The 27556-nt window shown below is 27.7% G+C and overlaps 4 protein-coding genes and 1 pseudogene across 8 annotated transcripts; 3 read left to right on the top strand and 2 right to left on the bottom strand.

Annotated features, from left to right (window-relative positions):
* The first annotated feature begins 219 nt into the window (after positions 1-219).
* Positions 220-4879, top strand: LOC145193857 (aspartate dehydrogenase domain-containing protein-like). 4 transcript variants are annotated; one of them, XM_090069698.1, is made up of 9 exons: positions 220-625; positions 843-978; positions 1517-1601; positions 2070-2126; positions 3321-3467; positions 3999-4104; positions 4193-4313; positions 4397-4548; positions 4638-4879. In XM_090069698.1, exons 1-9 carry the CDS (start codon positions 472-474, stop codon positions 4673-4675), a joined length of 996 nt encoding a protein of 331 aa, XP_089925824.1. In that variant the 5' UTR covers positions 220-471; the 3' UTR covers positions 4676-4879. The 4 variants fall into 4 exon arrangements, with proteins under 4 accessions (XP_089925824.1, XP_089925825.1, XP_089925826.1 ...); XM_090069699.1 differs by having other exon boundaries at positions 4047-4104; XM_090069700.1 differs by lacking the exon at positions 2070-2126 and having other exon boundaries at positions 3324-3467.
* Positions 4880-6402: 1523 nt separating this feature from the next.
* Positions 6403-7964, bottom strand: LOC145183149 (uncharacterized; annotated as a pseudogene).
* Positions 7965-14299: 6335 nt separating this feature from the next.
* On the bottom strand, positions 14300-17342 carry LOC145193914 (large ribosomal subunit protein eL6-like). The gene is made up of 5 exons (XM_090068315.1): positions 17236-17342; positions 16677-17015; positions 16157-16208; positions 14570-14748; positions 14300-14480 (listed from the first exon to the last, which is right to left on the bottom strand). Exons 2-5 carry the CDS (start codon positions 17013-17015, stop codon positions 14328-14330), a joined length of 723 nt encoding a protein of 240 aa, XP_089924441.1. The 5' UTR covers positions 17236-17342; the 3' UTR covers positions 14300-14327.
* Positions 17343-20062: 2720 nt separating this feature from the next.
* Positions 20063-26598, top strand: LOC149881458 (uncharacterized). Of its 2 annotated transcripts, XM_090068313.1 has the most exons (11): positions 20063-20197; positions 21092-21767; positions 23538-23717; positions 23866-23974; positions 24148-24227; positions 24326-24367; positions 24683-24734; positions 24806-24894; positions 25001-25242; positions 25460-25613; positions 26404-26598. In XM_090068313.1, the coding sequence occupies exons 1-11, from the start codon at positions 20183-20185 to the stop codon at positions 26535-26537; spliced, it is 1773 nt and encodes a 590-aa protein (XP_089924439.1). In that variant the 5' UTR covers positions 20063-20182; the 3' UTR covers positions 26538-26598. The 2 variants fall into 2 exon arrangements, with proteins under 2 accessions (XP_089924439.1, XP_089924438.1); XM_090068312.1 differs by lacking the exons at positions 20063-20197; positions 21092-21767; positions 23538-23717; positions 24148-24227 and having other exon boundaries at positions 24326-24734.
* Positions 21879-23076, top strand: LOC149881459 (uncharacterized). The gene is made up of 2 exons (XM_090068314.1): positions 21879-22233; positions 22369-23076. Exons 1-2 carry the CDS (start codon positions 22119-22121, stop codon positions 23034-23036), a joined length of 783 nt encoding a protein of 260 aa, XP_089924440.1. The 5' UTR covers positions 21879-22118; the 3' UTR covers positions 23037-23076.
* Positions 26599-27556: the final 958 nt, after the last annotated feature.

The following is a 27556-nucleotide window of genomic DNA, read 5'->3' on the forward strand; positions in this document are numbered from 1 at the left end:
TTAGGAAAATAAATTTCAGCTTTGAAAGATTTTAATGGACTTTATAATGCAAGTATATTGTTTTAACTTTTATTATTAATGTTCGTAAGTATCGTTAACACAGCTTAAAACACTTTATACAATATTTTTTATTTAAAAAAATTGGCCATGAAATTTTAGTCGAACGTGCTTACATGAAAAATTGATCAGTTAAGCGAGGCTTATTTAAATAACAACATTTTATCCACGTGGTGGGAAAAAAGCGCAATGAAATTGATATCATCTATAATTAGTAAAAAAAATCAGTACATATACTTGTAATCAGAATATTTTTGAATTAATCACTAGTGTAAAGCAAGAGAATGTATTAATTTGTTCTAGTTAAGATAACTATAACCACAAAATACCTATAGTATCTAATTTCTGTAAAGCCATTGTGGTAGCATAAGATGTATTTTATAGATCTATGTATGTATCTGTGTAATATATGTAATGTATGTAATGTGTGTATTCATGTATGTATATATGCATGCATACTATATGAATTGTTTATATATGTATGTACATAAATACTCAATTACTTTTATTGAGATGGAGCTATTAACAGAAAGACGAAAAGTTGGAATTGTAGGGTTTGGACAAATAGGTAGGGCAACTCTTTGACTATGGACAATTCTTAGCAGCTTAAGCATGTACATTCTACTTAAGAGCAGTATAAATATATTTATACTGCTCATGATGGCTTTTTTTAAGCCATCATGAGCACTAAAAATATTTATACTGCTCATGATGATTTAAAAAAAGAATTTATCATAACTATAATGGTACATTGGTTTTTATTAGTTTTTTATTATCAACCTTAGGTCAATATATATACAAGGAAATAAAGGCTCATGATCATGGTTTAGATATAGCTTTTGTTTGGAACAGAAGCGTTGACAAGCTTTCTGGCTTGCCAGAAAATGAAGTTTTACTTGATTTGAAGCAATTTTCTGAAAGGTATTTTAAACACATTTGTACTTAAAAAAAGAATTTATTTGTGTGTAGCTTGTTTACATTTTTCTATGCATGTGTAGTTATGGAAGATGTTTCAAATGACAGAAAATACTCGTAAAAAAATTTTTTTTAACATGAAAAAGTTCTGTTCTGCACTCAAGAAGACTTTGGTTATGTCTTAAAGTTTAAAATTACTTTAATGTCAAAAACTTTTGTGGGAAGAAATTTTTTTAGCTTACCATGAAATTTAGTAAAATTTAACTTTAAGTAGTATTAAACTTAAAGCACAAATTTAAATTTAAACAGAATTTTATAACTGATTAATTTAAACTTAGCAGAATATTATTTTGTGTAAAAATTTCTTCTTGTAAAAGTTTCTGGCATTAAAGTAAGAGGAGATAGCATAAAAGAAGATCAACATAAGTTGTTTCATCATTAAAATAAAGTGGTAGCAGTTGAAGTTAAGAAAAACAATTGATGTAACTATTTTATGTGACACAAATTATTATTGTGAACTATAAAAACTTGTCTACATTAACAGAAATGTTGATTTAATTGTTGAAGTTGCACACCTTTCAATAACTGAGGAGTTTGGGACAAAGTTTCTCAGCAAGTGTGATTTTATGGTAAAATTATTTTTTTGATATTTCAAATGCCTAAAGAACTAAGTTATTTTTTTGTTTCTAATTTACCATTTTTAACTCAATAGATAAACTATTAGCAATTAAAAATGATTATATTGAATATTAAGTTGTTTTTTTTATTTATTAAATGGTTTATATAAGTACTTTAAAATTTTAATGATTAAATCCTTTTTAATTATTTAATTATTTTAATTATCCTCTAATTATAATCCTATCTTTCTACTGATCTAAATATTAAGACTTTGCACTGTTTAGAACAAATGTAAAAAAATTGACTTTTTAATAGATTTTTTTTTTAATGAAACTTTTTAAATCAAAACTAAATGAGAATTGTTATTTATGTAATTGAAATTTTTAGCAATGTTTTGCAGAAATCAATAAATCTAAAACCTTTATTGTTTGGACTAGATAGAAGCCAGTATAGCTTTTTTTAGATTTTGTGGTCTCTAGATTAATACAAGAAAGAAATGTGTAATGAGTAAAAAATCAACCGAAGAAACTTTCATTAAGATAAAGTATCACTTTAGTCGAATCTTTAAGCCTAAGACAAGAGAAAATCCAGAACAAATTTAAAAATTTACTTATTGGTCAACAACTAGTATATAAATAATTTTTTTTAAAAACGGTGCTTTAGTGAGGGAAAAGGAGTATCTACTAATTTAATCTCCTGTAAACACCATTTAAAATCTTTCTTTTTTTATTGTCTGAAAACCCAAATAAAAACGTGTTACAATAATGTTTTCATATTTTACTAGAATTGTAAAAGAATATTTAATCTAAAAAAGATAAACCCAGAAAAATCAATTTAGAGAGTGTCATGTTTTTCTGCAGCCAGATAACATTATATTCAGGTTATTTTTATGGTAGAATTTCTTTTCTTTTTTTTTTTTTTTGTTTCATTTTATCTAAGTTGGCTGCAAAATTCAGTATTTGTTGAAAGAATACAAGTTAATTCAATAAATATAAAGCAAGGATGTAGTTCATTTAATTCTCAGTAACTCTTTTGTAACAGGGTTTTTTTTCTGTCTGAATAAAGAAAGGATTAGAGATTTATTCTGTTAAACTACCACCAATAACCCCACCACCCCACCCCCATTACCGGATAACTTTTTATTTGGTCAAACTTAAGATGGCTTAAAATAAATGCTGACATCTTGAGATTTGTCCAGCTCTATCAGCCTTTTTTTTTAAACTGTTATACCCAAGTTTTACAAGGGTTTTGCTTCAACAGTTATACAAGCAAGTGAGGATCATGCAATAGAAAAAAAGCAATCTCAAATAAATTAAAATTCTAATCAAGCATGAATTATTTGTAATAAGGCTAAAACAAGTGCATTTTTGGGAATTAGGCCTTAAATAGTGTAAGTTTTTTAAAAATAGAACAACCAGTTGATCTGACAGAATATTTGATGGAGAAGTAAATCCCTTTTATAAATAAAATTCAATATTATTATTGTTGGTACTTTAAAAATTTGCTGGATGCAGTGTTCTAGGCTAAGCAATTTGATTGCTTCTTTAAAGATTCATTTCCAAAAGGACGCTTAAATACCTTCTCTTTTTTTTTTTCCTATTTTCCGTTTATAGTCAGCAGCAACCTGCTACGATGAGTTTTTTTTATTTTGAAGCCTCAAGTTTTTTTGGCAAAATTTAGATTATTTAGTTATAATTACAATAAAACCTGTTATCTTAAGTATTTTGTTAAAGATTGGTTCTCCAACAGCATTGGCAAATAAAGATTTAGAGATTCAATTATGTTCAGCTGCTATGAAAAATGGACTATATGTACCTGCTGGTGCTTTTTGGGGAGGTGAAGATATTCAAAAGATGGCATTACAAGGATCTTTAAAGGTTTTTAATACAGTATTTTCAATTAATCTATATTCAGTATAGATTCCTACATTCTATAATAATGTTAAATATTTATGCAATAAATGAGCTATAACTATACTTTGTTTAACTAATTGTTTTGTATGGCATGACTCAGACTTTAAATGTCCCTCACAAAGTGTTTGGTAGAGTAAGGCTAGCTTTCTCTTAAAAGCAATGGTTGATGTATAATGTTTGCCACGTTTTGTGTCGATTGCTGAATAAAAGATAAAGGTTTTGTTAGGAATTAGAAAAGGAATTATTTAAAAAGTTATGTTGTGAATTTAAATGTATCTGTATTGATTATTGCAGAAGATTGAAGATTGGTATTGATGTTACAAAACATCAAGATGCAATTTTGCTAAACTCTTTTTCAAAGACTTTTAACAAAAAAGAGTGAAACAGAGAAGTATATAAAATTGTTTACTTACAATAAAGTGTATGTTTTTAAATGGAGCATTTGTTTTATTTAAACTGTGGTAAGATCTGAAAATGTAAATGTTTTGGATTCAGACATTAAAAGTCACCATGAAAAAGCATCCCTCCTCATTTAAACTACAGGGTGAGTTGGCAGAGAAGCTAAAAGCAATGTCTACAGAAACTTTAACATTGTATGATGGTATGCAATGTGTTTTTTGTTTTTTAAATTTTTGGAAAAGCATTTTGCACCTTTTTCTTTTTTCATAGTTGTTATGATGTTGTTTTAGGACCAGTTCGTGATCTATGTCCATTAGCTCCTTCAAATGTAAACACGATGGCATGTGCAGCTATTGCTGCTTCAAATCTTGGCTTTGATAAAGTACAAGGATGCTTGGTAGCAGATACAACGTAAACAAAGCTCACTTAATTATTTAATTTTATCAATTTAGGGGCTAAACCATTTTTTTAATGTTGCATCCTTACTCTTTCAGCCTTACATGTCATGTAATTGAAATTGATGTTGTGGGACCATCTAACAATAATGGTGACTGTTTTACTGTTCGAACTGTTAGAACAAATCCATGTCAATCTGGAGCAGTTACAGGAAATGAGACATATGCATCATTTTTGCAAAGCATCAAGAGTAAGAGTTTAAATAGTTTTGTTCAATCAAATATCTTTATAAAAAACACGAGATCGCTTGAACCTATTTCGTTTTTTTACTTTTTGCAGGAGCAAGATATAAAGGAGCCGGCTTGCATTTATGCTAAGAACTTTTGCTTAAATATAAATTTAATTTAAAATGAAATGTTGATTTATTAAATTATGTTTTTGAAAACTAAGTATCGTTAGTAATTGTAATTATATTCTTCGAAACAACTTTCTTTTTTTTTTATTTTTCGAAAAGTTTTTGTCAAATTATTTTTCTGTTGTTGATACGAATAATGTTAAAATATTTTCATCTTTTCCACTTATGGGTTCATTTGAAGTTTTTAGTTTTTATGACATTTTAGCTTAAAACAAATTATAGAACAACCCATGAACAATTTTTTCTCCTAATATACCAGCACAACCCTAATGAAATTATAAGCCCACCCTTAAATTTTCTGCAAATCTTTTTACATGAATGCTATTATTTAAATGTTAATAATTAACTTTTATATTTAAATGCTATAGACTTAAATATTTTGTAAACTAAGAATAAAAAAGATTTTTTTTAAACATATTATTACATTAATATGAATTATTAGTATTGTAAATAGATCAGGTGATCTGCCATTTAATCCAAACAAAAAGACGTAGTAAAATCCAATCTAAGATTGGATCTTGCATTGTGGTATACATCTGCATCTTGGATAAACATTTTTGATTCATGGTTAGGAGATCAGTTCTTTGAAGTAGTAATCGTATCTCTAGAATATTTTTGTACTGGTTTTGTTTTCTAATAATACGTATGTTTTAAAGAAAATATTTTAGATCATTAGTAACAAAAAGATTTTGATAGGGTTTTATTTAAACTTTATGATCTGGTTAGAGGTCTCCTACGTCAAATGATCATAAGTGGTCATGGACTTGGTGGTTTCTATCAAGCAAAACATTTTTTTTGGAGGAAGTTTTAAGGTTTTTATGAGACATGTCTCGTCGCATTTTTTAGGAGACATTTTTTCATGGTAGATCTGTCGCTCAAAAAAACCAGCGATTGAAAAAAAGATATTATTCAAATAATATTTTCTTTATCATTATTTGGTTATTGTTTAAATCTGTGAAAATTTCTTACATTTTGGCTTGATGTTTTTTTGTTTTTTGTTTGTTTTTTTTTTCTTTCATTCTGTCAACTTGGATTTTATATTATGATTTTCAATAAGCATCTGCGTATCGAAACTTTTTTGTTACGACGCGATACGATATTGGCTTGTGCATATCGCCTGCTTCAATATGTAACGATAATATCGTTTCCAAAAAAATGCGACAGTTTCGGCATTTACTGTTGACTTACAAAAACATTATTAATTCATAACGTAAATACAACAAATAACGATATTAAATGATATTTTTTTTACTTTTTCCGACCAAAAAATTTATTTTTATAAAAATCTAGCTAATTGTAATAAATTTACTGACTAATGCACCATTTAGTTTAAGGTGGAAAACCCCTGAAAAATTTTTTTTGAGTAAATATCAATATTTTATAAATTTAACTTCATATACATAAAGTAAATCACAAAATTAACTGAAAAAAACAAAAAAAATTTTTTGGGTAAAATGGTAGCTGTAGCAGGTGCCAAAAACACCAAAATATTGAAAGACCCCGGCCAACATATCTAAAGATGTACACAATTTTAACAAAATCTTTTTTGCATACTTGTTCTAACAAGGTAGTTCTGTGATATGAACGAAGCAGATTTTTCATAATAATTTTTAATAGGGTAAAATATTGGACCGAAGTACGTGTAAAAAATTTGACCGAATTTTATGACTTTGTTGACCGATTTAAGGACTGGATTCAATTTTTAAAAAAATCTGTCATGTTTAAATCACAGAAGACAATCAAACAAATTCATACTTAAAATTTTAGCTTAACACCACTTTTAGTTATTTAGATATGCTGGCCGGCGTCTTATAAACTCTTCATCTGAGAAAAACAGCTTTTAAAAATGCTAACATAAAAAATTTCAAAATAGTATAAATAAATATGCAAATCTCTATATAATAAAAAAAAGTTAAATCTTAAAATGCACCAGTTTGATATGGGTTTTGCTCTTTATTAAGAAATTTGTCATATCGACTCTTCTTTTTTCCACGAATTACTTGTCTGTGTTTCTTTGCTCGTTCTGTGTTTTTATATATGGCTAAGTATAATCGGTTTTGATTAATTTTTCTAAATCCTTCTAACAAATGCTTTCCAGGTCTTAAATTCATTTTTTCTAAAACTAAAACACTAGCTTGTCAATGAATGTTAAATGTGCCATCACATGATACTGCAACATCAATAACATTGGACACATGGTCTGGAAAAGAATTTAAAATAAGATTACTCTTCAAGTCTTTTAATTCTTGAGCAGCATCCATCATAGTGTCTTCAGCTACAGATTTTACTGTATTAGTTAGTTTTATAACAATTTTATTATAATTATTAGCAGTCATTGGTTTAGGCATGTCCATTAATGAGACAAATCTTGAGAATCCAGAATAGCCTTGACCACATTATCTTATAGCATATACAGCCCTGGTATTAATATCAAAATTTTTTTGTATATTCAATGTTGAGGTGTAAAGTTCTCTTGAATAGTCACATGCACAGCAGTTAACATAAAGACAAGATGCTAGACCTTTTCTCTTGTTTTCATTTTCAGAGAGGAATAACTTTGATGACATACATTCTGGACATCTAAGGGTAGAAACTACAGAACTTAGTATTTCTAAATCTCTGAAATAGTATCCAGTAATTATATTACTAGATGACTTTGGTCTTGATGACGAAACTTTTTTTATTTTTCTAGCAGAAGCACATAATTCATCAGAATTAATAAAGTTAAAATCAACTGGTTTCTCCATATTTACATTTACATCTTCAACACTTGTAATAACGTTTATGCTCATATCTACAATATTCGATTCCATATTTACAGCCATATTAACATTATTTACAACTAAGTTCTTTTTTACATTAAATATTTTTTTCCTTTTATTATTTTTAGCTCTTTGTTTAACTCTGCAAGCCTTAGCCATTGTGGAAGATTTATGATATATTTATGAGCTTTCCAGTAACTGTTTTTATACTAAAGTTGTTTTGAACAATGGAAAATACCACTTACTTGATAAGATATATTTTTCATATAAAAAAATAGGATTTTGGACTATTTTTTAGTAAAGGTAAAAAATAGTACCGTTGTTATGGCGGTTGTTAAGGAAGCCTAAAATACTGGGGTTAAAAAAAATCTATTTTAATGAAGATCTATAGCGAATTTTCAAAAATGGTTTTCAGATTGTGAATCTCTGATAAATTTTGCACAAAACAAGAAAATAATATTTTTTTTAAAAAATTTCATATTTCTGAGGGGTTTTCCACCTTAAATAAATAAAACTTTTTTCGTAATTTGATTTTTTAACTTATTCAAGATTTAAGCTGAAGCAAAAAACTAAAAAGAACTAAATAAAAACTAAAAGAACATTTTCTTTTACTTGAAAAATTGTTAAGTTAACGTGTTAAACATCTTAAAGGTTGTGAGTTGTGATTTGATTTAAGAAAAAGAATAAAAATTAAAATTTTATCTCAAAGATTTGTTTTCTTGAAATCTTTAAATCATCAAATGCTAAATTTTATAAACTTTAAGCAGAGAAGTATGCCAATGACACCACTTAGGCAATAAGCCAATTTAAGTTAGTCATCAATTTCAACCACTGGTTCAAGAACCGAGGTAGGAGGTCCTTGACTTGAAGCAGCTGAATCCTGGAATCCTTGGTAGAAGCCTTTTCAAACAAACCTTCTTTTTCATCCAGACTGGCTAGGAGCTATCTTTTAATCTTGACCTTAGGGTAGTTTTGCTGAATGTACAACAACTTGTTGAGGCTGCAATTTTGTTCATTTACAATACAATATTTATAAAAGCAGGCGTCTACGTTTTCGATAACGAAACGTAGTTATACTTTAGTAAAAGCAGAAAACCGCATATATCAAGTGCGTATTCACCAAACTTTCGTAACTTTTGTACAGCTTAACTAAGGTTACGGAAACCTTACGTTCATGTAACTATTTGGTATTCAACAATATTTCGCAGCAATTCAGTAAAGTTACGGTTGCGCATGAGTTGCGCTGAGCTTATGCAAAAACTTTCGCAAAAAAAAATAACCGAGTTGATTTTTTTTTAATAAAACAAGTTTTCGTAATTTAAAAAAAAACAACGATATGAACTATGATTGTAATACTTAGTAAGACACCTTTTTACAAAAAATTTGTGAAGAAGAACATATATTTAATAATAATAATAATAATAATAATAATAATAATAATAATAATAATAATAATAATAATAATAATAATAATAATAATAATAATAATAATAATAATAATAATAATAACAATAATAATAATAATAATAATAATAATAATAATAATAATAATAATAATAATATTATATCATTATAAGATGTTATATCATTTTGATGCAGTTATTTTTTGTTAATATGTATGATTATTGTTAACCCTTGTAATAATATATATATACTTTATATATGCTAAGATCCTTAATAATATAACTGACAATAGAACTACATATCCATCATCATATAACGCCATTCTTATTATTTAGTGATTTTAAAGTTTCGCCAAAGTTAAGGCAGCTCATAGCAAAGCGTAACTTTTCTTGCTTAAATTGAGATGAGCAAGTTTCTAAAAAGTTTGATGAGTACCATTTCAGTTTGGTGAATACTGATACTTTAGGGCTGAGCTTACGTAAAAACTCACGAAAGTTTTTTTAAAACGCAGCTGTACAAGTTTCGTGAGAACGACTTTCGCAGCTTTGAACTTACACCAAACTTATGCAAAAAAAAAGAGTTTGGTGAATAAGCTCCCTGATTTTTTAAAATAAAACAACCATTGGTTTTAATCTAAACTTTAGCAGAACAGTGGTAATAAGAAAGTAGCCATTGCGGCAGATCAGACGAAATGCTGAATTATTGCATACCAATAATCAAAATTATTGGCTTTAATAATTTTTTCTGAGGTTTATAAAACATATTTGCAAAAAATAATTTTTGTAAACGCAACATTAAAAGGAATATATCTTGAGTGTCTGGGGCGAATAAATCATTAGATCAATCATCAGGGCCTGGGTATTAACTGGACATTATTCACTAGAAAGGTTCATTTCAACTTTTGTTGCATCGCAATTTTTTAAAATGACGTAAGAAAAGTATGATGAATATTTTTATTTGATATTTTTCATACTTTAAGTTAAAGAGAGGTTAATTTGAAATCGTGGTCATGAAAATTATGTTTGTGACAATCCGATTGTTAAAATGTTTTGAATCAATTAGAACTTTATCAGTTATAAATGCAAACGTAAACCTACGATCTTCTGGTTCAAATCTTAATAGTGAAAGTTATTGTTTGGAATTCCAAAATATAATTCTGATTGAAGTTAAAGCGTATAAGTAGTTTATTAACCCCAAAAAAGTTTCTTTTTTTTTAAAGATGGTCTGCAGCTTGGTGACGTTTAACGAGATGGCAAACTTAAAATAGAGGGAAATTTTTCAAAAAATCAATAGCTAAGAATGATCTATTGATTTGTCCCTCCTTTCGATTATTATTACTATTGTTGTTGTTGTAGTTGTTGTTGTTGCTGTTGTTGTTGTTGTTTATCATTATTTTATTTATTTATTGTATCATTATTTTACTTATTTATTGTTATTATTATTTTATTTATTTATTATTTTTTAAGGATATGACTACTGGTAAAGTTTGGTCTGATTGAAGTGTTGTCATATTGCTGTTGAGGTTCCTTAGTATTCGCTTATATTTTTCCTTTAAAAGTAAAGATAAGAGAAAGTAAAATAGAGGCTTAAAGTTATAGCTACTCATATATATATGTGTATATATATATATATATATATATATATATATATATATATATATATATATATATATATATATATATATATATACTATATATATGTATATACATGCATATACGTATATAATTGTATATACATATATATGTATATGCATTATGTAAAATAAGTAATCAATTTTAATAATTGGCTTTTTTAATGTTATAGTGGGACAAATAAAGTTTAAATAATTCTTTATTTATATAATATGCAATAATATTCCTTCAATTATGACGGAGAAATTACATAAAATTCCATTTCTAAAGTTCTCTGATGGATAAAATTTTTTTTTTTTTTTTCATTGTATAGTAGATAGGGGCTTGTTAGTTTAAAAATCCACTTTTATTTTTAACCCACTTGAGTTTCATAATATTTTTCAGTTATTTGCAAGATGAAACCATTCTGACAATGCGCCTCTTTTACTTTCATTTTATTTTAATCTGTATTGAACGTAGATATAACTTCCCTCGCATGTAGATATAACTTCCCTCGCATAAAAATTCACTTTTGTTATTGCAGTTTTAAACCTTTAATATAGAATGAAGATAAACTTTGAAAACAGTCACTCGTTCTCCTCAATTATTAGAATTCTTCTATATTGCAGAAAAATTTAAATAATGTGATAGGATTGAACGACATGGGAAGGATTGCTTTACTATTTCCATTTTACATAAAGTTTCCCTAGTCAGTGAAACTTGTATGTATGTATGTATGTATGTATGTATGTATGTATGTATGTATGTATGTATGTATGTATGTATGTATGTATGTATGTATGTATGTATGTATGTATGTATGTATGTATGTATGTATGTATGTATGTATGTATGTATGTATGTATGTATGTATGTATGTATGTATGTATGTATGTATGTATGTATGTATGTATGTATGTATGTATGTATGTATGTATGTATGTATGTATGTATGTATGTATGTCCTAAAGTAAATTCTCCGTTTCTATAAGAAATTTTTATTTCATTAATCAAGTAGCAGTTTCGATTATTTTGATTTTTTTCTTATTTTTGTGTACATTTTTTCATTTAGCAAAAAATGTTTGAAAGGGGGAAAAAACAGTTTGATTTTGCCGACTTTTTTGTAGTAACAACTACAAACAACAGCAAACTTTATGTATATTTTTCAACATATTTTAGGTTAATAACAGGCTACAAGTGTACCTCTTTTTACTTGTTAAGAGAAATCCAAACTCCTATATATCGACTTTCATAAGCAGTGTTTAAATTGACTCATACCCCTCTTACTTTCTGTATATTAACTGGACTATAGTATAATTAAACATGAAGAATTTTTAATATTGGTAAAATTGCTTAACATTATAGTATAAATGTAGTATTTTTGAATGTATGATAAGTATGAACTAAAAATTTGTGATTCCATACTTTTCGTATGTTCAATGAATGATACATTTTATGGCTTCTTACCAAACGATAAAAATGAATGTTGAATCTACAAAGGCACGACAAAAAAAGAAAAAAACAAAAACAGGTAGCTGAAGAGAAAGACATTAGTATACAGATAGTCAATTAGGCATTGCTACTCGTGCTTTTTAAAAAGGTATGTTGTGTACGCAACAAGCAGGACGTTTGGAAAATTTTTCTATCGAACTTAGCAAGTTTTGCCTTAAAAGAAAGAAAAGAGTCAAATGCTTTTGAATGTCAACACATTTTGTGGTTCCACATCTTTCATGCAAATTAAGACAATTTCTTTGGTTTTATATAGACAAAACACAAAGAATTACATTAAAATTGTACATGTCATTTTTTCTTTTAAAATTTCTTTGCTTATTACTTCTTGTTAAATTGATCAAAGAATTTTAAAATTTACAACTCTTTTTAAAAATTCTAACTACTCATCTCCATTTTCATCCATTTCCTCACATCAGCAGCTTAAAAAGATACACTCAACATTCAATCATTTTCAAATTACACACTACTGTTTGTTAAATGCCGAGTTAAAAAGAAAGCCATCTCAATAATCCTTGCAGGTATCGTCAATTTTATGGCTAAAGAGGTTATTGTTACCTCCACATTCTCTCTATGCTTGTACTACGATCATGATACCATTTTGTCATTAAGTCTTGTTCTGTATATTAAGCATGTATCAGATATATTAAAATTATCTTAAACTATGTATATATTATTGTAATATAGTTTCTACTTTCTACATAAATTGGAATCATTTATAATATTTTCCATTAATATTACTACTCATATGCCATATAAGTGATGGGTTTTTTTAGGCTAGCTCTCGTTTAAAATGCTGTGATTAAGAGGACAGAATGCTAGAGGAAGACATATCTTATTAACTTATAATAATCTGACTCAATCAGCTGAACAACATCTTAGGTTAATTGAGTTTTTTATTACTAGGAATTGGCTAATTGAGTTTTTTATTGTTAAGAATTGTCGATATGTTTTTCTAAGGGAGAGAGGAGAGCAAGGTATTGAACATTTTCAAAGTTATTTGAGAAAATCACTGAAAGAATTTATATTACATCCATGATCAGGGAGTGGATTTGTTATGGTTGTCATCTTCATGTTAAAATTGCCTGTCATTAGACTAATGCTTTTATGTATTTCTGTAAACTGGATTCACGAGTTGGTGACAATTAATAACTAACATTCACTGTTTTGTCAATGATACCACTTGTTCATCATATATTAAAAAGTTCAGTAATCTTTCTGAAATTTTTCTAGATGAACCAACCATAAGTTTAGGCATGACATGACTGCTGCATATTATGGAAAAATGGTAGCTCTAATCTACATTTCTTTTAGTAATTGATACTTTCCTTTACTTTTTCATTAAATAATTCGATAAAACTATAAGGAATTTTTTAATGTAGGATTGTTGCAAAAAGAAGTAAAACGTGAGAACCATGTTTATATTGAATTGTATCGCATGATGCTTTAACTAAACAAAAACTTAACAGCGCTAAAACATAAAGATGTCGTTTGAAACAGCCCAGCCACCCTAAATCAACCATTAGCATGAGAAAAAGAAAACACTCCAATGCTCAAAACGGCGAAAGGAAAAAATTGCATCGAGTTTAAAGAAGAATTGAAAGGAAAATTGTTGAAAAGTTCTTTAATGCAGTTAAGGCGTCTTAGATATACAGAAGATCCATCAGAGAGAGCAATGGTAAGATAAGTTTTACTGGAACTCTTTATTTAATGACTGTTACTTTCACGAGAGAAATTTTCTCCGATTGATGGCCCTTAGTTTCACGAGAAGATTAATGTCTAATTGATGAAATTAACTGGTCTTAAAAGATGTTGTGGATATCATCTTTAAATGATTATTGAATTACTTAAATAAAGTAATTAATTTCTCTAGGTTAGGATCATTCTGAAAGACAGCCAGAATTTAGAAAATATTGTTTTGCGTTTTAAGTCTTATTTATAGATTGTCTGGTTTACATAAAAATAAACAATTGCAAACATGTTGCAATAGGTGAAGTGCGTATACTTAGCCATGTAACTAAGTTATATAAGATTCTTTGCAAGAGTTACTTTTATTGAATTTTTCATTTTTAATTGCTTCTAGGTATGTAGATAAATATTTCTGATTTGTCACCCCTAACAAAGGCATACGTGTAAACAAATTCTGAAGTGAACGGTCCTCTACTGGTTTTCGCGCAAAAAATCTTCTTTAGCACTTTATTTAGATATTGACGAATGATTTGCGCCTAGACAACGCGGTAAGTCAAAACCGAATCCTTAGCATAAAGGAATCACGTTAGAAAAATAAGACGAAAAAAAATCTCCACTTTGAACGTCTATTCCTTTTGCTTTAAAAAATCATTTCGTGTGGATATTGTCCTTGCCTCAGAGTAAAAAGTTGTTGCATATATTTGCGAAGGAGAGGAACGCTTGAGATTTGAGTAAGAATAGCTTCATCAACTTCTTGTTGGTTTGATTTACGTTCGTCACTCGGCTTATAGCTCTAAAAAAAAAAAATAGCATTTTAACATAATGATAAACATAAATGTCAAACTAAATGCTGTTTTTTTAACGTATTAACAATAAAATTACCTCAGCTGACTCATCAAACATACTTTCTCGTGATCTCTTTTGTTTTTTTTGACGTTTGAAGAAATCATCATTTAAACGTTCAGAAAGAGACACTTTGGATATATCGATTTTGGTGTTGGTGGCAAGAACATAAGATTGTGGAACACGACGAAGAGGTACTCCATTAACTTTATATGGACCTGGTAATTTAAGAAACACAAAAAAAGAATGAAATGAAATATTGATGCACCAAAATGGAGGTTTATGTTAACTTTTTTCTGCTAAAACCAAAAAAATTATTGTAACAGGTCTTTAAGAGCAACAAAAAAATTTTAAAATTAACAAAAAACACTGCAATTTATTTATAGGATTTGATTTTATTTAAGTTCATTTTACAGAAATACATAGGTTTGTTTTAACTTTCTGTGGTGTGCTTTTTTATTTAAATTCGATGTTTATGCTTTAATTAAGTTTGAGTGGTTGCATTCACGTAATAGTAATTCATAAAATCAGTTTATCCCACAATAAATACTAATACTGAAAATATATTTATCATGTGAACAGAATAAAAATTACAAACTTTCACTCCAAGAAAAGCTAGAAACAATCCTTCATTCTGCAAAAAGTTCATATCACATTTATGAAGAAAAAGTAAACATGATACAAGCAATTACTTGAAGCATATTTTAAAAAATAGAAGACAATCTTCTAGCTTCAGTTCTTTTTCAACTTTACTGATAATTAATAAATTTCATATGGTATAATTTTACCTATAAACTTCTATCACAGTGTAAAACTGTCAATAACATTTAACTTTAGATGCGTTTAACAAATGTGTGAAAGGTGACTGACAAAAATGGTTATAAAGAACCACTTTGCTAATTAACCGCAGTTTTATATAGCATAAATTTTATAATTATAAAAAAAAGTATCCAATCAATTTAGATACTTTTTTTTTTTTACATATGCAAATTGAATCTTCAAACAAGGGATTGTTGGAATGTTACACAATGTTTCTTAAAAGAATTGAACATAAAACAGGAAAGATGTGAGTTAGAGCAACTTCAACTGTTATTGGTGTCCTTTACCTTTAATGTTTATAAAAAGAATAAATTTAGAAGCACCTCTAACAGTACTCTTAAGATTTTTACTTGCATGTAAAAATTTTTGAATAAAAGTCTGCCAGGCCCTATATTAGAGACTTTTGTTGTTTTGCTTTAAACCTATATATCTTAGAATATCAGAAGAATGAGCTTTAATCAACAGAAACATCATTTCAACATGGTATATCTTCATATAATTATATCTTCATATAATTATAACATCAATATCTTCATAATTAAGCCAAAACTAATCACTAATAATAAACAGATTTAAGAAATTATACTTATGCTTAGTTAAAAACAATTAAATCATTTTTTTATTTTTTGTAACTTGATAGCATGACTATGCAATCACATCCTAAATATCCATACTGTAAAAATAAAGAAACTCAAAAAAAAATTTTTTTCTTAGATCATGACTTTAACAATAAACAATATATAACAGTATATGAGAATAAAAAAGGAAATAAAAAAACAGAAAAATTTAAAGTTTTTAGTAGCTTACCAGTAACAAGTAGAAGTCCTGATACTGGTAGTTGTTTTAAGAATACCACTCTCTAAAAATGAAATGAAAGTAATTTTAGACAACTGCAAACTTTATTCAATCTAAAGAAATATTTTGAATACCAAGAATATTCACAATACGAGGAATACTGCCTCTAGAAAGACTGATTTTAATAATTCTTGATGTAATTTATTTTATTGGCTTTTCTACTTATTTAATGTTTACTGTTTTAAATTATTTAAAACCAAATTTGAGCTTTTATTTCAAAATTACAGAAGAAAAATAGAAAGTTATATTAGAGCAGAGAATAGTATATGAAATAAAAATTTAGTGTTATAGAGAAAAAAAAACTAAGGAAAAAAATTAACCATAAAGCCAATTTTGGATACCCCATGATTAAGTTACAATACATTAAAATTAAGTCAAGAATACGCTTGACTGTTAAAATCAATCCTGTTCAAATCTTAAATAATGCTTTACTTCATGGAGAAATATGCAATAACAAATAAGAAATACTAACCTTTCCCTTGTGACGACCAGCAAGCAAAATAACAATAGTCCCTGGAGTCAAGGTTGATCTTAACTTTGCAGGTTTAGGATGCTTTCTATTTTTCAATGGCTTCTTTATGTCATCAACAGGATAGAATCGCGATTCCTTGACAAGTGGCAACAGTCGCTCGCCTCCATTTTTTTCTCCACCAACTTTCTTGGTCTTAGTTAGTACAGTTACAGCTTTTTTGGCTTTTACTGCAACCTTTTTTCTCTTATATAATGCTCGTTTCTTGTACACAGCACTTCTACTCAAGCGACTGATTCCTCCAGGGAGTAAGGAATTACGAGCTGAGTGAGGCTTTGCCATCTATAATTAATAAAAAAAACTTCCAAATCATTCTCAAACTAATAACCACAGTTACAACTCGGTATTACATTTTCTTCTCATTTCAACTTTTGTTTTGGAGTACGTAGTTGTAAAATATATAAAGAGTAACCAAACAAAACTACAAAACGTTTAATATATAAAACACATTATTGCTCGTTATTTGTGATTAACAGTATTTTATGAGATTTAATGGACGTACATCGGTCTTTAAAATTGCCCTCTAAAAGAAACCTAAGGTGCAATATTGGAATCAAAGAGAGACCCGTAATAGGACGTCTAAATAACCGAATGCCGAGAGACAAAAAACAATTTGTACTTTGAATTCAAAACACGTTGTTTCATATTATAATTTATAAAAAAAAATTGTACAGGTGTATTTTTATTGATAAATATTATTAGAAAAATGCTTATATATTTTAATGAGGGTTCCTTAAAAAATTTTAACATGTGTTGAAACTAAAAATCATATTATTTAAATGTAATCAATAATTATGAATCTTTATTGAAAAATTTTTTGCACAAAATAAGTTGACCACTGGACTTAAATGTGAGAAAAGTTTGTAGGTAATATAAAATACATAAGTGTTATTTCAAAATAATAAGGTTCTGTAATTTCTTTATTCTTTAGGTCACTACAGTGTTATTTAGAGTTGCTATGGAAATGACTCGAAAGATTTTAAAACATGTCATCGAACTAGCTTGTTAGTTGAAATGAAAAATATGCTTTTAATCGAAAAATACTGAGATGAATTTGGAATTAGTACTGGGGGTCCGCGTTCCGGCTGATTTTAATCACATTTGATCGCAAATTTTTGCATTCCGTCGGAATTGTAATTTTTTATATTTATGTATAAAACTACTCTATTTAAAGATAAAAAAGTTTTAAGTTTTAAACAAAACTTAAATCAAAACTTGCAAATAAAAATTTCGTTTTGAGTTTTGTTTTTTCACCGAGTTTCAGTTTCTCTAGAAGTTTCTTCTAAATTTTTATTCCGATGGAATTTGTATTTTGTGATCAAAGGCATTGAAATTCGGAATTTGCGCTAAGGCATTTATATTCAACGTTATTCAGCATCAGCTATTTGTAAATACAAATAAATAGTATTGGTTATTTTATTAGAAAAATTTTTTTTTTGAAACTAAGAGTGTTGTAAAGAGGTGAAGAGGCGAACAGGTTAAGACGTAAAGGCGTGATGAAGAAATGAACTATCAATGTGTCTGTATATCAACCATAGTTTTTTATCAAAATAAAAGTAGACTTACCTAATAAAGCAATCCTAATAAAGCAATGCTAATCCATAACGAAAGTTTTGATTATGAGTAATATCGAGTTTAAACCCAATTTTAAGAGTTACTTAAGCGATGTAATAAAAAATGGTATTGTAAAAGGGTATTCGGAGATTTACCATCAATAAAGTCCCAAATATTCATGAAAAATGCTGGAGATCGTCGTGGTGCACTTCAATATAATCTTTCAATTTAGAAGCATTAGATGAATTTAAAAAAACGTCAATTTGGTATGGCTTACCAATTACTACTACTAGCTAAAGAATTATCCACCCGTGGTACAAAACCATTTGAATTGTACCATAGCTTTTAACCTGCTATTTTGGAAGCGTTTTTAGCATTAGGCTAGAAGTGATAAAACAGAAATTGTTTTAACCGTTAAAATAGTATTCTTCAAGTTACAACTTATTAGGAGAGATGATGCCTCATAACGGAGAAGGAAGTTAATTGCTCTGGGGAAACAGGGGAGGAAATGCATCGTCGTCACAGAAAATTTAGAATTTACGTTTAGTATTTTTGGGAATTCAAATTTTGGGTGAAAGTTGAAAACGCTTTTTTAAATGAAACTTCAGTTCATTCCGGCTTTTTATTTATGAAAAAGTTGAAAGAGCTACAAAAAAAATGTGGCTGTTGCATTTTTCGCTCTAAAAATATGGAACAGAAAGAAATTAATGTTAAAGAGCAAGTAGTCTCTTAAAGTTCAAATTGATTTGCAAGTTTTTTAAAAATAAACAAAATGGTTATAATTATTTGTTGATAAAAAAAAAATGACGAAGGCTAAATTATCATTGGTAAAAGTCATGGGCCTCCTCTTCCAGAAAATGACGGCTGGATCATAATGTTGAACGTTTAGAAGAAGAAATAGAAAATAGAAATTTTAGAAGAATAAAAAGAAATAAAATACAAGCCAAATTATTTTGACTTCAAACCAAGTTTACTGTTGATGTAAACAAGATCATTTTAAAATTTATACTGATAACCTTGTTGTTACTTGCTATATGATATTAACATAAATACAAATATGATATTAACATAAATATAAATATGGTATTAACATAAATATAAATGTTGAATGATACCTAAATTTATGATTGGTAGTTTAGAATCTGCAGCGAGCATACTTTAATTGGGGTACAAATACAAACATAGAAAACATAACTACATCATAAAACAATCCATGAATTTATTTTAATTTTGGTTTATTTTAGTTAAAGATTTTAATAATCGTTGGCTCAAACATTGATAGCCGGATGAAATTCATACTTGTTGTTTGGAATTTTTCCATTTTGTTTCAAACTTAATGTTATTATTATCATTGTTGCTAATACTACTATTTTTATTGCTATTGTTATTAATATTATTGTTAATAACCCAGTGAAAAAAAAAACCGCGTCCCACATGGGTACTGTGTGGGTTTCGTGTGGGATTGATGGGATTTACGTGGGACGGATTTTCCCGTGTGGTATCCGTATGGAAATTTGTCACTTTAAACCCATGTGGGTAATCCCACATGGGTTACATGTGGGAATCATATGGTATTTACTCACATGGGAAATCCCACGTGGGTTTCTTATGGGATTAACATGGGAATTATAAGTCTCATGTAAATCCCACAAGAAACCCACGTTATATCCCACAAGAAACGTTAATCGATACCAGGGACGTTAAATCTCACAAGAAACGTTAAATCCCACAAGAAATGTTAAATCCCACGTTAAATCCAACAAGAAACCCACAAGAAACCTTTCAAATTATAATTTGAAAGCCAGAAACTAAAAAAAAAATTTTTAGTTTTAAAATCGACATTGCGGCGAGGTTGCATTTCTATTGTGTAAAGATATTTTATATTATTTTAGAGAATGGCAAGCAAGTATGTAAGTACCACGAATGTTTATCTTTCTTTATAGAAATAAGATTAAGATTTGTGCAAATTAACGTATTATTAGGATAATATAATAGTTATTTGAATATAGTTCTTGAGTATATTATCTGCTAACAATTAATTGATGCAAGTTTAAATGTTGTCAAAAACCAAGCATGCATGCATGGGATACTGCAGTGTCCCACAAAGAAATGCAGATTTGGAAGTTAAAGAATTTCCAATTTTCTTTATTAAAAAAAAAGAAAAAAAATAGGGGGAGATGGGTTTTTGTAACTTTTTTTAGGCTCTTAAACTTTTAACTTTAGATATAATAAGGTCCTTAAGACTTCAGGGACTTACGAACTACATTGAGGAACAAAAACAGAGTTTTTATAGAAACTTTTCTATTTTTAATCTGGAGTGCCACAGTGTTATTGGGAATAAAGACACTGGGTCCAGTTTTTAAAGTAATATGATCTAAAGTAATATATAAATAAAATAATATGATTCAAAATGCATATAGTTATACATATAACCTGATATCCTGATAGTTAGCTATATGTAGAACTAGTCATACATATAATTTATTATATAAACTTGTTTTTTAAGGTTATGCTTGAACAAATTAGTACCAATTAATTTAAATTCAAGTTTTAGTTAAAGTTCAAATTAAACTTCTTATTTGTTAATTGTTTTTTTCACTATTTTTTATTTATTTGTTCAAATTTGTTAATTAGTACTAATTCTTACTCAGTAAGAATGTTTATTATTGTTGAACATGATATGTAATACATGTCATACACAAAAACGATGCAATGAATACTTTTTTCTCTTTTACTCTTTTTAAATGATCTTAAATAATGTCAGTTATTTTTAATAATGTGAGGTTTTACATTATATTTTATAGGAGTCACAAAAGAAATATTATTTTGTCAATAAAGTCAGAAAAAGTGAAGATAATATGCCTTTTGACTGCTCTGCAGATTTACCAACTACATCTCAAGTTGACGATTCCGCTGTTGATTTTACAAATGAGGCAACTCACTATGAAAATACTGAAAAGTTTATTTTTTCAAATGATGAAGATTTTTTCCAAAGTTTAGACAATTTAGGTCAAGATGATTACCAAAATTCTAACTTAAAAAATTCTAACTTAGAACAGCTTTCATTACAAGACAAACTTATTTTATGGTATATACAATATAACATATCAAAAAATGCATTTTCAGCATTGTTAAAAATTATTGGTCCTGATAATAATTTACCCATTTGCGCTACTACTTTACTTAGCAAGATCAAATGTTCTAATAAAAGTTATACCAATGCAAACAAATTGTATCACTATTTTGGAATACAAGATAATATAGAAAATAGAATTAATGCTGGGCTAAATGCTGAATTTATTCCTGAAGGATCTCAGTATAAAAAATTAAAACAGGAAGTTTATGTTGATGGTGGAGAAACTCTTGTATCACTAGCAATAAATGTAGATGGTGTTAAGCTTCAAAACTCAACAAACAAATCAATGTGGCCTATACTTTGTAAAATAAATGAATCCTTAGATCAAACACCATTTGTTGCAGGTATACACATTGGTTCTTCAAAGCCAGATTCATTAGTTGATTTTTTTTTTGCCATTCCTTACTGATTTTAATCAAGTGTCTGAAAATATAAAAACCATTTATCCAAAAATAAGAATTAAAATTCTTTTCTTTGTTTGCGATGCACCAGCCAGGTCTTTTTGTAAAGGTACAAAACAATGTGGAGGATACTTTTCTTGTGATTATTGTCAAGATGAAGGTTCTTACTGTAACGAATTTAAAAAAGTTGTTTTTTCTGAAACTATTGGTGTGCATCGAACTGATCAACAGTTTTTAAATTTGGAAAAAAACGGACACCAACTGAGAGAGTCTCCCTTAGTCACATTAGTTCCAATGGTAACATGTTTCCCACCTGATCCAATGCACCTGATATATCTTGGAAATGTGCGTCGATTGTTACTCATTTGGTGTTGCGAGATTAGAGGAAAAAGTCGACTGATCTCATCAAGTAAAAATTTGCTGTCTAATTTTATTTGTATTTTAGGAAAATGTCTGCCATCAGAATTTTCTAGGCGCCCACGATCGATTGATGAAATAAGGTTATGGAAAGCCGTTGAATTTAGAATTTTCCTTTTGTTTGTAGGTCCTGTAGCCCTTAAATCTGTACTGCCTTCAACAGAATACCATCATTTTATGCTTTTACACTTAGCTATTTATGCTTTTTCTTGTGATAATTGGAAGAGTATGATACATGTTGGTAATGAAGCATTAATTAGCTATGTTTCTGGAATGAAAACTTTATATGGTCAGCATCATTTAGTCTATAATGTCCATGTGCTTCTTCATATTCCTGAATATATTGAGAAGTATGGCAATCTTGGCTTTTGGTCTGCATTTTGGGCAGAAAGTTACTATGGTGTTTTAAGAAAAAGATTTCATGGCACTTCAAACCTTTTAAGTCAGGCCATAAATCGAGTTAATGAGCTTGGAATTTTGAATTATTCACAAACTTGTAGAGTGTTAGCATGGTCAAAAAATCCAAATGATCAATTTTTTTTAACAGAAAAAGGAATTATGCAGCTTGAATCATTAGATAGTAATACAATGATTGGGGCTGGTTTTTTAATGGAAAGATGTAGAGATTTTTATTCTTATCCACAATCTTTTAATTTGTTACATATTGGAGTGTATTTACCACCAACAGGACATGTTATAAAATCTAAAGTAATTCGGAAATGTGTTGCTTTTTCACAGTGTGACAATACTTTAATAATCTTTCCTTTTCCATCAATTGACTATTTTGGAAAATAAGCTTGTGGTTAGTTTTATGCCTCAATATATATAATAAAATTTGATGTTGTTATTAATATCAGCAGCAATTTATTTGTATTTAAAAAATTGTTTTATTGATCTTATCACTTAATAACCTGAAATTTCTATAAACAACAATATTTATAAAATTTATTAACATTTATCAATATATTAAAAAAAATTACATAAACAGGGTGTTAGCTAGCCCAATGGTGCCACATATACCGCGGAATTCCCTATGGGTTTAAAATTCCCAAAACTCAATGACTTAAAATTTCAATAAAAATTCCTAATGTTTTGGGGAACAATAACAATAAAAATTCCCAATATCGCAAAAATGCAGTATAAAATATTTTCCTGGCTAATGCCCTGATAAATATTTAGAAGTTGAGAGACTTCTCAGTTAATAAATTTTATTAAATAAAGTTAATAAATGAAATGATTCTATTATAGATAAAATAAAATATTAAAGATTTTTTAAGATGACATCGTTTTACATAGTGGAATTTATAGAGGAAGATGGCAGTGTAGATTATGTGTGCGAAAGTTGGCTAGTTGGAGAGACACGATGTTGGTGGCCCCCATACAAAGGAACAAAAATTAATAGGGTGAGAACCAAATGTGAAATTCCCAGTGATGATTGGAGCTTGGTTGGTGTGCGTATACTTGGAGAAGCAGTTGGTCAGTAATTAATTTAATTAAATTTTTATTTGTATATATTATAGACGTTATATTTTTTAACAATCGTTTTTTACAATAAGTAGTCAATAGTTTTTTTTTGCAATTTGTTAGTAATGTTTTATTTTATAATTATATTTCAAAAATTTAGATAATGAAAAAACAGCAAAAATAAGAGCCAAACAGGCTGAAGACTCTTCTTCTTTTGAGGAAAGAGCACCAGAAAGTAGAAAAAAATTTTTAACTTCTCGTTATGAATGGTAATACAATATTTTTAGTTTTAGTTTTTAAATCCGGTATATATTATTACAGAATTTCATTTAAATATTTACTACTTTTACATTCAGTTACTAGATAATTTTATACTATTTTACATTTTTTTACTGAAACAATGAGAACTAAATAAAATTAAAAATATACGAATTTACTATAGTGGATCGACTTCAGAAAATTCAAAAGGACAAAAAAATAAAGCCAATAGTTTATTTTGCCCTATTTCATCAGAAATGTCAAGTAATTTTTAATATTTTCTGTTTTATTTTTTATTTTATTTAGGCAGTTAAGTAGACATAACAACATATTTGATATGTAATTGAACTTTTCCAATTTAGATTCTAATGAAAGTTCTTTGAGCTTTTCTCAAGTTACCTCTGGTAAAAAAATTACAATAAATGATGATCATGATGATCATGATGATGATGATGATAATGATGATGATCATCATCATGATGATGATCATCATGATGATGATGATGATGATGATGATGATGATGATGATGATGATGATGATGATGATGATGATGATGATGATGATGATGATGATGATGATGATGATGATGATGATGATGATGATCATGATGATGATCATGATGATCATGATGATCATGATGATGATGATGATGATCATGATGATGATCATGATGATGATCATGATGATGATAATGATGGTTTATGTTTTTATATTACAGAGTTTCCTTTTACAACAAATAAAACGTTGCCTCCATTAAAACATCTTAATAGGTAATTAATTCTTAATAATTATTTTGATTATTATCTATTCTGTTGTTTATTTTTTACAATATTATTTTCAGTTCTAATTCAAGCTCTATATCCGCTAACCATCAAATTTCTAAGCTACATTCACAAGAAAAATCATGCAATGCATATCCTGCAATAGAAGGTATATATGTATATATTTATAATTATTTATTATTTGTATATTTATATATTATTATATGTGATTAGAAATCACTTACAATAGACTCTTCAGAAAAATTTTTTTTAAGGTAATCTAGTTAAATGTGTGTCAACCAATACCAGTAGTGAAATCAATGATGTTAAACGCCGCCTAATAAGTATTGAGTATGAAATTAAACAATTAAAAAATATTATGATGGAAGTGAAAGGTTTGCTTCAAGAAAGAAATACGCCCATTTCAAATCAAATAACTTTCAATGTTATTTCGTCTCGAGAGGAATTTGAAGTGCTGGTGGATAGATTAAAAGACATTGAGATCAGAAAAAACTTTGTAAGTTGAAACTTTTAAAAACATTAGCTTAACTTATAACTTACTTTCTCTCTCTCTCTCTCCTCTCTCCCTCCCTCTCTCCCTCTCTCCTCTCTCTCTCTCTCTCTCTCTCTCTCTCTCTCTCTCTCTCTCTCTATATATATATATATATATATATATATATATATATATATATATATATATATATATATATATATATATATATATATATATATAGGTACAATGGCTCAGTTACTCTAATGCTGCCACTATAGAAAAATCTATAAGTCGAATGATGTCGTCTCTTTTTACATCTGAAATGGCAAAAGAGACTAACAGATCTGGCAAAAATGGCAAAATGGCCATGAATTTGATTGAGGATCTAGTGAAAGGTAACTTAATTATATTTTTAACATATTTTGACAACACCCTTTACATTTTAAATGATGACAGCTTTACTTTTCTTTTGATGTTAAATTTATTACGTTTCAATAACTCAGATTGAATCTTAACTGAATTATTGTAAGCTTTGTAAGGTTTTGTTGCATATCAAAAGGTGTCGTAAATAAAGTAAAAGTAATATATATATATATCTAATATTTAGGCTGTGGGGTCCTCCATAATCGATGCCAGTAAATAGAGGGGCAGTGTGAGCTAAAAAGTTTGAAAATAATTGACAATGGGGAGGGAATGTTAAAACAAAAACAATGTCAATTAAAAAATTGAATTAAAAAAAAAAGTACAACATTTAAATTTATGTTATCTATGCGCATGTTTTAGAGTTATTTACATTAACAATGTGGTATAAAAACTTCCTGCTTTTGCTAATTAAAACTACAAAAAAGATCATTGGAAAAACAATTTAAATTCAGAAATAAGTTTGCTTATCTGAAAGAACAATTTATCTCTTGTTTTTTACTTCAATTGAGTACTTTTGAGAATAAATGTATAATTCAACCAGAAAAAAATTGATTGTATAAGCATTTTTATTAAAAATTCATATATACCATCATAATATGATAACAAAAACTGACATCATTTTCAATGGGAGATGGTAAAAAATTGACCGAGTTTGATAAAGGGGGATGGTGTTCAATAAACCGGGTCATCTGACATCATTATGCATAGATGACCCTATGATTTAGGTAAAAAAAGTAATCATTCTGTCATATTTCTCTTTAGAAAGTGTAAGAAAAAAGCATTGTAATGCTGAGAACCTATCGATTGAGCAAGCTTTGACCACCTATTTTATAAATTCGAGAGACAGAGGTGGACGTGCGAATCGCAAAAGAACTCGTAGTGATGCTCTAAATTGATTTTAACTTTGTAGACTAACATTAATATAGTATTTAGAAATAATAAATGATTCTTACATGATTTTTATAATTTGTATTTATTTCCATATTTTTATTATATAAAATGAATTAAAAAACTAAAATATAATAAAAACAGTTTTTTTAATTCATTTTATAAAAACAAATTATTTTATAAAATGACTTAAATAACTATTTATTTATAATATAATGATAATAATACATAAATATTAGTTTCCTTATGCTATTATTATCACAATCTTAATGGTATTCGTTTTAAAGTGAAATTTTGTATCAAATTTATTGTTTTAATGTTTTATATATGTATATATATATATATATATATATATATATATATATATATATATATATATATATATATATATATATATATATATATTTATCTTAATATATATATATATATATGCTTTAGAAAGCTTTGATGATTAATTTTAAATTAAAGGATTTTTAAAAATTATCATAGAAGCATACGGACTTTCATTTATCGGGTATTGACTACTTTTATACCGTTTGGATTAAAATATATGTGGCATTTAAGATGTATAACATGTAGTATTTTCCACCTATATCCCATGTAGGATTTACCATATAAAACCCGTGTGGGATTTACCATATAAAACCCATGTGGGATTTACCATACGAAATCCACATGGGACAAAATAATAATCCCCACATGGGTTACACATGGAAAAATCCACGCGTATCCCATGTGCGCTTTTTCACTGGGAAAGCTAATACTTTATAAATATTATTGTATAAATGGCTATTCTTGTTAACATTTTTTATATTAGTTCAACTGTCACTGATATTGTTGCTTTTCTTAAAAGTTTTGTTTTGTTTTATATTTTTTGTTTTCTTTTATATATTTTGTTATATTTTATTTTATTATGATTCATAGACGATTCATAGATAAATAATATTTATTAAATCTACTTTTATTTTCTTGGATGTCAGTGATTGCATTAGACAGCATGCCAACGATGCAACCAGTTATCATAAAT

Source organism: Hydra viridissima, unplaced genomic scaffold, assembly GCF_058129835.1.
Source record: "Hydra viridissima isolate aposymbiotic clone 2 unplaced genomic scaffold, HvirCarnegie_v1 scaffold_12, whole genome shotgun sequence".
NCBI lineage: Eukaryota > Metazoa > Cnidaria > Hydrozoa > Anthoathecata > Hydridae > Hydra > Hydra viridissima.

What these genes read in the sequence shown, in the direction of transcription:
- LOC145193914 (XM_090068315.1), bottom strand. Translation starts at nt 17,015, where the DNA reads ATGGCAAAGCCTCACTCAGCTCGTAATTCCTTACTCCCTGGAGGAATC. An exon ending in AGGACTTCTACTTGTTACTG is followed by an intron (nt 14,749 to 16,156) that starts GTAAGCTACTAA and finishes TTAAATTACCAG; the next exon opens with GTCCATATAAAGTTAATGGA. An exon ending in TGTTTGATGAGTCAGCTGAG is followed by an intron (nt 14,481 to 14,569) that starts GTAATTTTATTG and finishes TTTTTTTTTTAG; the next exon opens with AGCTATAAGCCGAGTGACGA.
- LOC145193857 (XM_090069698.1), top strand. Translation starts at nt 472, where the DNA reads ATGTATGTAATGTGTGTATTCATGTATGTATATATGCATGCATACTAT. An exon ending in TTGAAGCAATTTTCTGAAAG is followed by an intron (nt 979 to 1,516) that starts GTATTTTAAACA and finishes CTACATTAACAG; the next exon opens with AAATGTTGATTTAATTGTTG. An exon ending in AACTTTAACATTGTATGATG is followed by an intron (nt 4,105 to 4,192) that starts GTATGCAATGTG and finishes ATGTTGTTTTAG; the next exon opens with GACCAGTTCGTGATCTATGT.
- LOC149881459 (XM_090068314.1), top strand. Translation starts at nt 22,119, where the DNA reads ATGGTAACATGTTTCCCACCTGATCCAATGCACCTGATATATCTTGGA. An exon ending in AAGTCGACTGATCTCATCAA is followed by an intron (nt 22,234 to 22,368) that starts GTAAAAATTTGC and finishes TTTTGTTTGTAG; the next exon opens with GTCCTGTAGCCCTTAAATCT.
- LOC149881458 (XM_090068313.1), top strand. An exon ending in TGCATATCCTGCAATAGAAG is followed by an intron (nt 24,895 to 25,000) that starts GTATATATGTAT and finishes ATTTTTTTTAAG; the next exon opens with GTAATCTAGTTAAATGTGTG. An exon ending in GATTGAGGATCTAGTGAAAG is followed by an intron (nt 25,614 to 26,403) that starts GTAACTTAATTA and finishes ATTTCTCTTTAG; the next exon opens with AAAGTGTAAGAAAAAAGCAT.